Source organism: Carassius gibelio, chromosome A7, assembly GCF_023724105.1.
Source record: "Carassius gibelio isolate Cgi1373 ecotype wild population from Czech Republic chromosome A7, carGib1.2-hapl.c, whole genome shotgun sequence".
Lineage (NCBI taxonomy): Eukaryota > Metazoa > Chordata > Actinopteri > Cypriniformes > Cyprinidae > Carassius > Carassius gibelio.
Window position 1 is genome coordinate 42,087,255 of NC_068377.1, and position 15,179 is coordinate 42,102,433.

The window sequence follows — 15,179 nt, forward strand, 5'->3', positions numbered from 1 at the left end:
AAAGGCTTGAAAGAAAAACTTCAGAAAGAGCAACTTGACGAGGATCTTCTCCCTGACGCTCTATTGTCAGATCTAGATTGCAGCAGTGTTCAGACGGTTTCCTCAGGCAGTATTTGTGTGATGAACTTTCCAAACATCCTTATACGTATGAACCGGCGGTTAAAACTAAATTACAACATGAAACAAGTATTTATGCAGACAATAAAGACGTATTATTAAGACTATAGGTGTTGAAATGTTTTTTTACACACAACGTAGTGAACACACACTCGTCTCCAGGGCTCAGTCACACACCGTAGCGAACACACACTCGTCTCCAGCACACACTCGTCTCCAGAGCTCAGTCACACACCGTAGTGAACACACACTCGTCTCCAGGGCTCAGTCACACACCGTAGCGAACACACACTCGTCTCCAGCACACACTCGTCTCCAGAGCTCAGTCACACACCGTAGTGAACACACACTCGTCTCCAGAGCTCAGTCACACACCGTAGTGAACACACACTCGTCTCCAGCACACACTCGTCTCCAGCACACACTCGTCTCCAGGGCTCAGTCACACATGGGTTTGAGAGTGAGACTGATGTAGTGTCCTTCAGACTGATGTAGAGCAGCCAGAAAAAAGTCAGATTTTACTAACAGACCTTCCAATCTGTGTTTACAAAAAAATGAAATATTAATGCTGCCATCTTTCTGAAGTCATTTTACCCTCCTGTAATTGGGCTCCAATCAGATGAAAACTCTCATTTTCACCCTCGTCTATAAAACAGTGGATTACACATCTGCGGCATTTCATACCGTGGCGTTCCTCACTATTTATGAATTTAACACACACACACACACACTATATATATATATATATATGGGTGCTTATAATGTGGGTGGGGCTTATCAAGGGGGTGGAGCTTATCTGATTGAGCGGGGCTTAGCTAAGCGTCAGTGACCCTGTATTGTTTCTCTGTCCTTCAGTCTGTTTCTCTGATAGCACTCATGATGATGATGATGATGATGATGATGATCACTCCTGACATTAATTGCTCTTTCACACATACTGTCATTAAGAAGCCATCAGTCGGCTAATTACTGAATGAGTTCATCTCTCCACGAGTCACCCGACTGTGCTGTCCAGTGATCAGCTGTGATCTGAGTCTGACAACACTCTCACATTCACAACAGTTCTGATGAGAACACACAATAACTGTGAGGAGGATTCAGAGAGACCCTGCAGTCTGCAACGGTTATCACTGCATACTGATTCACTGAAAAACACCACCGAGTATTTAATAGAAGCCTTCGGGATGACCTCATTTACATGTAAATTAGCGTGTGTGTGTGTGTTTGTGTGTCGCAGCTGCAGATGAAAACACACAAATCTTTCAGCACGGAATTCTGTATTCACAGCCAAACTGACCAAATAAAAGGAGACCCTGTGTGTGTGTGTGTGTGTGTGTGAGTAAGTGTGTGTGTGTGTGTCTGTGTGTGCGTGTCTGTGTGTGTGTGTGTGAGTAAGTGTGTGTGTGTGTGTCTGTGTGTGCGTGTCTGTGTGTGTGTGTGTGTGAGTGTGTGTGTGTGTGTGTGCGTGCGTGCGTGCGTGCATGTCTGTGTGTGTGTGTGTGTGTGTGTGTGTGTGTGTGTGTGTGTGTGTGTGAGTGTGTGTGTGTGTGTGTGTGTGCGTGTGTGTGTGTGTGTGAGTGTGTGTGTGTGTGTGTGTGTGCGTGCGTGCGTGCATGCATGTCTGTGTGTGTGTGTGTGTGTGTGTGTGTGTGTGTGTGAGTAAGTGTGTGAGTGTGTGAGTGAGTGTGTGTGTGTGTGTTATTCCTTTGAACGACGCGTCCATCACGACTAACAGCAGCAGTGTGTTCTGGACTTCTCAGGTCATGGAGAAACACACACTGAAGTCTGTGTCCCAGCAGAGAAACGAGTGAAACACGAGGGAATAAACGAGAGGAAGCTGAATGATGGTGGAGAAACAGGAAGTGAGCGGCGCTGTTCCTCGTCAAACACACAGACTCTTCTCTGAAGGCTTCCCCTTCAGCCTGTTCTTTCACTGACATCTAGTAACCAGCTAACACTGTGTTAAACCCTTCTTGACTGACCGAACCATTAACACTAAGTGGACACATAACCTGGTCCGAACACCAGAGACATGTTCATTAAGACCAGCAGATCAGCTGCAGATCTACAGGAAACAGGAAGTGGAGCGACTCCAGGTCGGATGCTAACGCTCCAGTGCGTCTGCATTTCACTTAGCCATTAATTAAAGCAACTAAACCAGCAGAGAGAGCTCGAAAAACCAATTAATCACCACAATAAATCAGCCAATTAAGAGAAGAGATGAAATTAACATCAAATTACACGCAGGAACAGATAATGAAGACACACACACACACACACAGATGCTGTGTGCTTCTGATTTATAACGTCTCCACAGTGGATCTGTCTCACACTTCTGTGTTTGAACAACACTCAGAACAGAACAAACACACCGCAGCACTGACACTGCTTACTAAACACACGAGCAGCCATTATATTCACACACACACACACACACACACACACACACACGTACTATCATCATGATTTTCATGATGCTTTGAAATTATTTGCACTGTTAAGGATGCCATGGAAATATAAAGTACAATAAAAATATAATACTATATGTAGTGCTATATGTATTCCTCTTTTGAGTGTGGCTTTAGATGAATCTGAAGCTTCTTAATGCAAGAGTGTAAATAAATGTAAAAAAGAAAAATATATATAAATATATATATATGTGTGGTGTTTGGTGTGTGTGTGTGTGTGTGGTGTATGTGTGTGTGTGTGTGGTGTGTGTGTGTGTGTGTGTGTGTGGTGTGTGTGTGTGGTGTGGTGTGTGTGTGTGTGGTGTATGTGTGTGTGTGTGTGTGTGTGGTGTGTGCGTGGGTGTGTGTACTCACGATCGCTGCAGTGTGTTCCCCCGTATGACGTCATGGTGCAGTCGCACGAGAAGCCCTCCCACTGCTGCAGACACACCCCCTGATGATGACACGAGTCCTCCGTACAGGTGGTGCTGGGTCCTGCACACACACACACACACACACGGTCACTCGGAGTGGTTCAGTGTGTTTACACCATGAGAGCTAACCACAGACTGTATAAAAACGTAGTGGACGTGACGGCACCCATAGACTCCTGATCAGACATTCTGAAGCTCAAGTGGGCGGAGCCGGCCGTCGCCATCTTGGATAATCCTGGAAAATGAAAATGGGCAAAAAGGCGGGAGCTGGTTACTGAAACCACGCCCACAGAGCTCGACAGTGGTGACAGCAGCGGCAATCCACCTGTCACTCAAGTGGCCACGCCCTTAATTATGCAAAACCTTAAGGCTTAACATCATTTAAACTGATTTTTTTATAATTCACCCCCTCACAATTGTCATGAATGGCAGAATTAGCTATATAGACCAAAACCACTTTTGAACCAAGCTGTAAACGTGTGTGTGTGTGTGTGTGTGTGTGTCTGAGAGAGAGTGTGTGTGTGTGTGTGTGTAAGCTGTTTGAACATGGCTCTTCAAGTTTAAAACAATAATAGTAATACTAATTGTGAGTATATCTGTAATTCATTATTTTCTGTTTAATGAAATCAATTTTCACTTCATTTCAGTGTTTAAGTTGTGCAGTCTCTCAACAGTCCAGGTGTGTTGAGTTGTGTTTCTACAGATATCTATCATCTTTAGCTCAACTATTGCCTCAATTATGTATCTTAGATCAGTGCCTGAAAAAGCAGCACATGATTTACGTTAAAACTGCTAGTAAATGTAAAATAATTACAAAACAGGGCAAATACAGTGTAAAATGATGTGATCAATGAGTCCCAAGTGTTTCCAGTAATCTCTGCTGACAGCGGTTTTATCTTCTGATTAACTGGATTGATTTGAGCTGAAGACACATCCAGTCTCTTCTGAACACACCTCTGCTTCTCCGTCATGTCTGTGACCGAACACAAACCCAAGTGAGCTCCACGAGACACAGACGGCTCCCTGTGTTTAATATCTGCCGGTGTCGAGCGCTGAGCAGCGTCTGATGAAGGATGAATGTGAGGCCTAATAATGTTGTTCTGCAGAGACACGAGTGAAATGAGACGGGGTCCGTGGGGAAATCACACACACAATATCACAGACGCCTATTCCACCAACACCAGCACATTACAGACACAGATCCAGCGCCGCTGATACAGTATGATCCCGCATTACATTAACATCACAATGAAGCCAGCGATTAACACACACACACACACACACACACACACACAGACGATCACATGCATCAACACTACATCCCTCACACACACCATACACACATCAGCTCTACGTTTTATTCATTATTGTATATTTTCAATCCTGTGCACACTCATGCATAATTGATATTGTGAAATACATTACAAGTGTTGTGAGATTTTTGTATATTTTTATCACAACAAACCTAAACAGTATTTTCTTTATATTCTTCAAGGATGTTGAAGATAATAGATATTAATGGAACATTTGTATCTGCTGTTGAAGATTAGTTCCTCTAGTTTAATAACAGCTTAACATAGCTAATATTGTAGCCCACGCTGTTTGAAGAGAAGTCATACATCATTCTAGTAACTTAGCTGTACAACATATGCTAATTTACAAAGTTGCTAAAAAGAACATTATTTTGTGTATTTGGTGTAATGAAATGTTCCACATACTGTACATTGTTGTTTCTTCTCGATGCTCCATCTCCTGAAACACATCTATTTTAACAAAGCTCATCGTCCTGAAGAGCGAGGTGTGCTCTGATTGGTCAGATCTCCAGTGTGTTGTGATTGGCGTGTGTCAGATATATTACGTCCCTCACCAGGATCAGGAAACAGTCCTCTGTAAAATGCGCTGCACACATCTGAATATTTGGGTTGGACGGCTCTGGAACAGTGTTGTAAATACAATCACTGATCTCTAGTTGTGTCCAAACAAAGAAGTTTCTCTTTCACAGTGAAACACGCGCGTCTCCACGACATGACAGCGGGACAACAGAGAGAATAAAGGTTACGCCTTCTTTCTTTGCGTGTATATCTTCCCACACAGTGATGTAGACATGTGGGGGCGTGTTTAAACAGGAGGAGGGCGTGGATGAATCTCTCTTTGGGTTTGAGACTTTAATCTTTGCGACTTTAGGGATGTTCTGTATGCACAAACAGCTTTTAACACTCCTAAGACCAAGGAAAACATGAAACCGTATCATAAGTACGGCATTAAGATGAACAAAAGCTGATGATACAGCAGGCAACTTTTTGCTGCCAACAGGCGACCAGATGAGACACAGGGCCCACGACTGATCTACAGTATCCAGATACACCAGTGATCAGTTCTCAGTGTGAAAGCCCTGTGTATCATCAGCCTGACGTCAGATCGGTGTAGTTTCAGCTACCAGCTCCCGCCTGTTTGCCCATTCTCTAATGTTCGGGAGTGATGTGCTTCCAAGATCAGCTGGATGGCTCCGCCCACTTTGAGCTTCAAACCGCATTCTGGTTTCTCTTGAATGTGTGACGTCAAGCGTCGCTGAACGGAGCTGTGCATCTGTTGCGCAGCAGGAGCAGATCTAAACACAAATACAGTAGGCCTAGATAACAGATCCATTCCTGAGCTGAAGTCAAGGCCATGGGGTGCTGCATACACAAATGCAAGGTCACACTGTTTGTTCCAATTAATCATGCAGATTATTTAGCTTGTTTTTAGCCTATTTAATGTTAATTACAAGAAAATTACAAACAAATTCTAAACTGTATTTTTATGTAGGCCTATATGAATAGAAAAAATAACATCTCATGTAATATATATATTACATATATATTTTACCCTAAAATATTCTGATAATCATCATAGTACATGTTGTGATATAGAGAGTATATCACTTCCCATTTACTCCAGACCACAGGAAATTCCAAAATATTCTATTTTAGGGCAATTATTTCTGACATAACTGAGATATTAGACCCAAACCTTCGAGATGTGAAGAACACCATCTGTGTCTGGACTGATGTTTCAGCACGACACATGCGGTCTGTTCCTGACTTCAACACTTCAGTAACTTCAGCAGATCTTACCAGCTCCAGACAATCTGATCACATTAACCCAACGTGATCATACATGTTCTAGCTCCTCTAATATCATCAGTTTGAGACTTCAGCAAAAGTGCTGGTTCTGTTCTGAGATCTTTAGAGACATCAGACATCTGAGCCACACAATGGTTTTAACTTTCCCTATTATGATTATCATGATCATCTTACATAAATTATGGAATGGATCATTTGTCAGTGAATGTTCTCAGTCCTTCTGGACGCTAAGTGATCTAATCTGACACTATGATTCATACGCTGGAAAGAGACCTGCGGTCTGCCGAGAGAGGTGCAGCTCTTCAGCCGTGTTTGGGACAGGGTTCACACTCTACCGTATGTTGCTGGTGTCAGCGGTTCGTAACGCCGCCATAAACCCAACCTTCAGTCATAGATATGGAGATATAAGCATTTATTATGCATGCTTTATGCTAATATGTTTACGAATATATTCAACAATCCTGAATGTATAAATATTAAAGAAGTGAAACAATCCAAAGATGTTTTGTTCAAGTTCAGACACTGAATGCAGAAAATGAGCTGACCTTCTCAAACTCAATGTCTTCTGCTGTGGTTAAGAGCAGCTGAACAAACTACTGAAGCGGCAGACAACACCGCAAACTACAGGGAAACGGAATTAAAATCGATTTCATTATGATTATATCCTTCCAGGTGCAGTTTATGTGAGCGGAGTGGAGCGGCAACAGTTTCCCTCCGTGCTCCAAGCATTCAGTAATCACTCTGGGTTCAGCTCCGGGTTCAGCTCCAGCTCCGGGTTCAGCTCCAGCTCCGGGTTCATCTCCAGCTCCGGGTTCATCTCCAGCTCCGGGTTCAGCTCCAGCTCCGGGTTCAGCTTGAGCTCCAGGTTCATCTCCGGGTTCATCTCCAGCTCCGGGTTCAGGTCCTGCTCCGGGTTCAGCTTAATTGTGCTCATGACAGTCTCTCTCTCTCTCTCTCTCTCTCTCTCTCACACACACACTTCTTTTGCTGTTTTTTTGTTTACTTGTTTTTTGTACAAAAAAAGCTACTTTTGTTACAATTCTCCTCTTTCTCACAATCGGAAGTTTATATCTCATAAATCTATGTTTTCAGACATCTCCTGAAATGGAGGCGGGGGGGGGGGGGATTTGTTAAGTATAAATTAAGAAAAAGTCAGAATTGTGAGAAAACATCACAATTAACTTCATTATAATTGTATCCTTTATCCTGTGGTGGAAACAAGCTTCCATACAGAGCTGCTGAGGTACGTGTGCTGATGTGTGTCACGTGTGTGTCACGTGTGTGTGTGTGTGTGTGTCTGTGTGTCTGTGTGTGTGTGTGCGTGTGTGTCACGTGTGTGCGTGTGTGTGTGTCTGTGTGTCTGTGTGTGTGTGTGCGTGTGTGTCTGTGTGCGCGTGTGTGTGCGTGTGTGCGTGAGTCTGTGTGTGCGTGTGTGTGTGTGAGTGTGCGTGTGTGTGTCTGTGTGCGTGTGTGTGTGTGTGTGTGAGTCTGTGCGTGCGTGTGTGTGTGTGAGTGTGTGTGTGTGTGTGAGTCTGTGTGTGTGTGTGTGTGTGTGTGTGTGTGTGTGTGTGTCTGTGCGTGCGTGTGTGTGTGTGAGTGTGCGTGTGTGTGTGTCTGTGTGTGTGCGCGCGCGCGTGTGTGTGTGTCTGTGTGCGTGTGTCTCTGTGTGTGTGTGTGTGTGTCTCTGTGTGTGTGTGTGTGTGTGAGTCTGTGTGTGTGTGTGTCTGTGTCTGTCTGTGTGTGTGTGCGTGTGTGTGTGTCTCTGTGTGTGTGTGCGCATGCGTGTGTGTCTCTGTGTGCGCGTGTCTGTGTGTGTGTGTCTCTGTGTGTGTGTGTGTGTCTCTGTGTGTGTGTGTGCGTGTGTGTCTGTGTGCGCGTGTGTGTGCGTGTGCTGACCGTCACATCCTCGCTCCACCTGGCCGACTCTGTGGAGGGCGTCTGCGAGCAGGTCTGGCAGTCGGCCGTTCAGGTCCACGGAGGCCAGGCAGCCCTGGTAACCGTCCCGGGACGCGATCAGCTTCGGCAGACTGCTGTACATGCTCCTCGCTACTCCACCGATATACAGCTCTCCTGCGGGGCGACAGGACACCTCATCAGATCTCAGTTATCACATCTTGTGCTGAAGATCTAGATCTGTTCACAGTCTGCTGAAACTGATGAACACCAGAGCGCTGACTGGATCCCACGAGAGAAACTCCAGAATCATGACTCTTCTGCATCATAGAAGATTGTACTTCACTTTATCAGGAGCCGTTCTGAATCAGACCTTCTCAAACTCATTTAACAGCTTCTGCTGCATCTTTCAGAGATGTGAGTCAGATGATATTCATATTAAAAGCCCTTTGAGATATAACACACTCATGTGCAAGATTAAAACAAGCAGATGCGATGACAACGTGATGCCACTTTTTAACACAATAAAATACAATCCATAGTAGTCCATAATCCATAATAACACATCCTCCAGTGAAAACGTGTTATTATGGATTATAGACTCTATGTGTTTGAGTTAAAATCATCTTAATGCTGGATGTGTTTCAGCTTTTGTCTTCTCCAGATGTTCACTGATGGACTGGAGTGCTGTCTATCTAGTGCTGTGTATCTTGTGCTCTTCATCATTTGTAATCTATTAGTTCAGTGTGAGCTGAACGATGAGAAACATCTATCAATAATTCACACACGAGGTGTCAGGAATAAACGGATGAAAGAGCATTTAATGAGGGTTTCTCTGTGTGTCTCCTCAGACAGAGAGCTCAGTTTAACAGTGTGTGTGTGTGTGTGTGTGTCTTCTGCATGATTCACACTGTCTGTTCACTCTCAGAACGTCAGATCTCACATCTTATCTGCAGAAAATCTGGGCCATCGACCTCCAAAAACAGAAAAGCACTGTCTCTGTGTCTATCAGACGCGTTAGCAAACACACGATCCGTTTACACGGAGACTAACATTAGAGTAAAACATTGTTATTAGTTCTCATTTATATCTGGAATTCATTTTACTTTTACTTTTTTTTTTTTTTTTTTTGCATTTTAAATCATTTTCAATTTAATTTGAGTTATTTTAGTACATCAAGTCAAACTAACTGAAAGACAAATGATGCCTTAGCAACTAGCAGAAGTGAAGAAAAAGAAAAAACAAAAAAGGTTTATTTTTAAATATATATTATTTCAGTTAATATTTTAAATCTCTTTGATAGTTTTCATTATTTTATTTTAAGTTAATTTTAACTGAAGTTTTAGTAATTTTGTTGTTTTGCCATTCTTTTATATATATATATAATATATATGTCTAAATATGTAGATTCATGAATTTCTGTCTCAGTTTGAGTTATTTCTAGCTCTAGTTGTTCCAGTTCTGCTTCCTTCAGTTCTGTGTAGTTTCTGATCAGTCCTGGTGTGTTTCTATGGTTACTAATGATTGGCAGCTGTCACTCATCATTCATACTCCCTCTTATGTTCAGTATTGGTCTTCCCCTTGTGTGTGTGTGTGTGTGTGTGATTCTCCTGTGTATTCCTAGTGGATTTATAAAGAAAACAATATTAATAAAAGACTATACTCTTTTGAGCAATTTAAATAGCACAACAGATATATATATATATATATATATATATATATATATATATATATATATATATTAGGGGTGTAACGATACGCGTATTCGTATTGAACCGTTCGGTACGAGGCTTTCGGTTCGGTACGCGGTACGCATTATTAATTATATTTGGAAAATAAATAAAAAATTGTGAAATATAATGAGATGCGTTCAACAAGGTAGCCCAATAACCCAAACGACGTAACAGGCAACGCCCCTGACACCCACGAGCTTATATGTTTATGTTAGGCTACTCAGTCAGGCGCTCGCTCACTCAGTAACGTAGACTAACCATGTTCCGTACAAAGCGATGTTCCGTACAGGTGACGTATCTCGTTTTTAACCCACCTCCTCACTCGTTCGGATTGCATAGTTTATTAAATCAATGCATAGTAACGCACCGCATTTAACATTCAGTAACGTTAACGGCGTTGTAACGACGGGAAAAGTAATTAGTTAGATTACCCCGTTACTGAAAAAGAACGTCGTTACCTAACGCCGTTCTTTTAAAACTAACATTTTTTATTTAAAACATTGTCTTACCTGCAAGCTACGCGCGAGCATCATCCCGCTGTCTCTTCTTCTCTCTTTTTCCCGCCCCCGACTCTTGGTGCCTTTTCCAGGCCATGTCTGAGGTCGGTGTCTGCCAAATTTGACATTGATTGAGGCATAATCGAACAGACCACTGGGAGGTGGGGAAGGGGGGGCACCAGAGGGAGACTGGCACAGAGATTCACCTTTTTCTCGACTAATTTGGTCTAGGCCTATATTGCTTTTGTATTGCTTTTGTATATTTACATGCTTTTAGAAATATTGTATTTGTTATTCATACTAGTAGCCTATTGTGATGATTTTTGGTGCCCCCCCAAGCACAATTTTTTCTTTTTGCTGTATCTAAAACGTACCGAACCGAACCGAACTGTGACACCAGTGAATCGTATCGAACCAAACCGTGAATTTTGTGAACCGTTACACCCCTAATATATATATTTTTTTTTACTCACTCAAACACTTTCTCCCTCTTACACACACACACACACACACACAAACACACGCACGCACACACATGTTTGTTTTTGTGTAGAGTGTGTTCATCCCATAGGTGTGTAAGGTTTAGAAGTGGAGGTCATATTTCATGTTGGAAAGTTGTAATGTTTAGAATTTAATATGATTTATATTTGAGTTAATATACTAGAAGTATATTTACAATGTTTAGTCAGTTAATTATTTACACCTTTATGTGTTTACATATTTAATGCAGTAAGGATATTCTGCTGAATCTGCCTATCTGATTCACTCACGTTTATCTCAGTCTAAGTCCTTGCTTCTGATTGGTTAGTGATGTCACGTGAAAGGCCGTGTGGAAGGAAGTGTTGTTGTTGTGACGGTGTTCAGTAAAAGTGCCGCTTGACTGAAGTCTTCTGTCTCCATTCTGCTGTTCATTATTATAAAGAGTGATCTACCACCACATAACGAACCCTCACGTTACATTTGGTGGCAGTGTGGTGTTATTTTGGTGGTTTTATTCCTACGAACTGTGGATGCGGTCATTTTTTTTTTTGTGCGCTATCTGGATTTTACACTCTTTGTGAACAGTGGATTTACTAACAACTACTGTGGAGATATTAAGGGACTATTGCGGTATTTGTTTACTTATTTATTTTTCCACTTTACGTGCTTTTTGTGAGTTTTGGGACTGGATATTTTGTCACCATGTCGGCTGATGAAAGTGAAACTGGGCTGCAGTCTTCCCCCACGCGACGACGGCGCGATGCTAACGTTACATCAACAGGTGCTGTTTCTCTAGCCACATGTGCTGTCTCCAGTGCCCTAAAAATTGATCTTCCACCTGCTTTTAAAGGAGATGGGACTGAATCATTCACAAGTTGGTCTCGACGTTTTGAAGTGGCAGTGCAGGCTATGAGTTCAACTGATACAGATCTGTATACGGTGATGGCTTCTGTCCTCCCTACTCGCCTAGCAGATGCTGCATTTCTGTATTGGGACAGCCTTCCTTCTTCTATCCAGAAGGACTATGATTCAGTAAAGGAGAAACTCAGGGACGTTTTTGGACCAATATACTCCCTGCCATTCTTCCAGACACATGTGAATGCTCGACCTCGTCGACCAGGTGAAAGTTTGGATGTGTACAGTGCTGACATCACTCGTCTTGTATTAGAAGCCTTTCCAAACTATGACCACAATGCACTGGAAGGTGAAAAATTTCGCCGCTTTGTTGCTGGCTTGGACCCAAATCTTCAGTCAAAAGTCCATGAGATGGGTGCAGAGGATCTTGAGGATGCCCTGCGTATCGCCAGCCGGTGTGAGAGGGCGCGTGCAGCACTCCAACTGACAACTGTAGGGTCTCCACACTCTCACGCTTCAGAGCAGGTAGCTATGGTTCGTCCTAAATCTACTGATGATAAGCTTCTGCATGCAGTTGAGCAGCTGACTCTTACTGTCAACAGTTTACAAAGTGAAGTACACCTATTAAGAGAGAAACACAGCCACCTAGCTCAGCGTCTGGACTCCCAAACTGAAAGGTTTTCCTCTGATGATGCTCGATACAGTGCACGCAGTGTCTCTCCACAACCCTATTATAACAGACAACACCGCAGAGACAATTACTCACCTGAGCAGTATCATGGTCGTGATCCAGGGTCCTGCTATGACCGTTGTCCTCCTTCCCCTGTTACTCAGAGAGACCGTCAATGGCATGACAATGACAGACGTGACCGTCATCGCTCTCCCTCACGCCAGTCCTATCAGTACTCCAGGTATGGTCGCCATGACAAGGATGATACGAACAGATACAGACGCAGCCCTAGTCCTGCTCCACAGGGAAACAGGGATGCCAGTCCACATGCTAGAGGTAGTGTTCGCTTCAAGTCTCCTGAACGATATTCGCACTCTGATTCCAACCGTCAGGGAAACTTCCATTAGCTGCTGTTGAGGGGCAAACATCAGCTACTGTCTCACTGCCCCAAAAGGATTTTCCCAAGTTAATGCCTGACAAAAATGACTCACACTCTGATGATTCTGTCTCTTCTACAATCTTGGCTATTGTTGAGGGCATTGAAGTGTGCACTTTAATTGACTCTGGTTCTACTGTTTCCATTGTGAGCGAAGATTTTCGTAACTCTCACCCAGCATTGAAAAAACGCCCCATGACACCCTCCTCTCTGCCAGCTCGCTCAGTCGATGGACAGTGCCTGGACATTTTAGGCAAGTTAACGATTGGTATCAGACTTGGACATCAGGTATGGCAACAGGACTTTGAAATTCTCAGAGGTGCTTGCCAGCCAGTCATTCTTGGGTTTGATTTTCTACGGAAACACCATGCCCTCCTTGACATAAACAACAAAATGCTGCAACTTTGGGACATGAAAATTCCTCTCCTGCCCAAAGGACATGAAGTGGCCGCCTGCTGTAATGTATCTGTGCTAGCGCCCACTAAGATTCCAGCTATGAGTGAAACTCTCATCACAGCCTGTGTGTCAGCAGCTACACCTGCTTCTCCCATGCCAACTGACTATTATGGTGTTCTCATGCCCAACCCATTGTGTGACATCATTGTGGCACATTCTCTCAGTGAGGTTCAGAATGGTACTACTGTGGTTCGAATCTTAAATCCCTCCCGAGATGACGTTGAGCTGCATTCAGGTCAACACCTGGGTGAGTTTCATTCAGTTTCATCTGTTGACGTCGTATCAGGGGAAGGGACAGGGTGTGCAACCTCCCCTGTGCATGATATAGCTCCACCTGTCCAGATAAATGACAGCGACCTGTCCCCTTCCCAAGTTCAGTCTCTGAAATCACTGCTTCAGAAATACTCAGCAGTATTCAGTAAACACTCAGAGGACAGAGGTCGCACGAGCATCATCAAGCATCAAATCCGCACTGGTGAGGCCACACCAATTAAACAGAGAGCCTACAGAGTGACACCAGAACAGAGAGCTGAAATACAGACTCAAGTTGACAACCTGTTAAAGGCAGATGTCATTGAAGAAAGCTACAGTCCCTGGGCTGCGCCAGTTGTTTTGGTGCGCAAGAAAAATGGCACATGGCGTTTCTGCCTGGACTATAGAAAACTTAATACAGTGACAATCAAAGATTCCCACCCTCTTCCGAGAGTCGATGACGCACTGGATGCTTTGTCGGGCTCTGCCTGGTTCTCCACAATGGACCTACAACATGGCTATTGGCAAGTCGAGCTGCAGGAAGAAGACCGTGAAAAAACAGCATTCACAACAGGTAGTGGCCTTTATCACTTTAAAGTTATGCCAATGGGTCTCACCAACGCTCCAGCCACATGCCAGCGTTTGATGGAAATGGTACTTCGTGGCCTCCCATGGAGAACATGTCTAGTGTATTTGGATGATGTCCTCATCTACAGCCGCTCTTTCAGTGAACATCTCCAGCACCTGGAAGAAATTCTCTCCAGATTCCAGTCAAGTGGCCTGAAGCTGAATCCCTCAAAATGCTGTTTTGCCAGGGATCAAGTACAGTTTCTGGGTCATGTTGTATCCAAAGACGGCATTCAGCCTGACCCGCGGAATGTGAAAAGTGTCCAAGACTGGCCTACTCCACGGTCAGCTACAGAAGTAAGAGCATTTCTGGGACTTTGTTCATATTACCGCAAATTCATCCGAAGCTTTGCACATCACAGTGTTCCTCTACATGCTCTCACAGAGAAGAATGCACCTTTCCAATGGACTTCTCAATGTCAGGATGCATTCACTTATCTGAAACATGCACTCACAAACCCTCCAGTGGTTTCTTTCCCTGACTTCACTGTGCCATTCTCCCTCTACACAGATGCTTCAGGCTCTGCAATTGGTGCTGTGCTTGCTCAGAGGCAAGGGGATCAAGAAAAAGTGGTTGCTTATGCTAGTCATGTTCTCACAAAAGCAGAAAGAAAATGGTCAACATATGACAGAGAACTCTGGGCCATTGTCTGGGCCGTGCGACATTTTCGCCACTACCTTTACAAACAGCCCTTTGTTATTGTAACTGATCACAAACCTCTCCTGGGTCTCAGGAAAATACCGATTGACAATGACAGAACTGGTCGCCGTGCACGCTGGGCCCTTGAACTTGATCCTTTTGAATGGACTGTAATTTACAAGGATGGCCACAGTCACCTCAATGCAGATGCAATGTCACGTCGCCCTGCTGACATCAGACCAACTGAGCAGAGCACCTCCTCCAGTGCTTTTGGTAATCCGCACTCTGACAAGAGACATTCTAATCTGAGTCCTGTGAGTCTGTCTAGTCCGTTCAGTTTTGTACATCACAGCCTCTGCAGTACTGATACAAAGCCAGTTTGCTGTAACCTGACTGGACCACAATCTCCTCCGACCTCCTCACAGTGTGTTCAACAGTCTGTCTCCTCCACATTTGTGCTGCAGTTCCCTGAAGAGGATTTTAAAAGGGAACAACAGCGAGACCCCGTACTGTTAGAGGT

At 43.9% G+C, this 15,179-nt stretch overlaps 1 protein-coding gene across 1 annotated transcript in view; it reads right to left on the reverse strand.

Annotated features, from left to right (window-relative positions):
* Positions 1-15,179, reverse strand: part of LOC128017572 (neurexin-2-like) — a 341,885-nt gene that overhangs the window by 34,318 nt on the left and 292,388 nt on the right. The window contains exons 16-17 of the mRNA XM_052602977.1: positions 8,017-8,190; positions 2,922-3,059 (exon numbers count right to left, since the gene is read on the reverse strand). Coding sequence (XP_052458937.1) covers positions 2,922-3,059; positions 8,017-8,190 — 312 coding nt within the window. The remainder of the gene's footprint in view (positions 1-2,921; positions 3,060-8,016; positions 8,191-15,179) is intronic.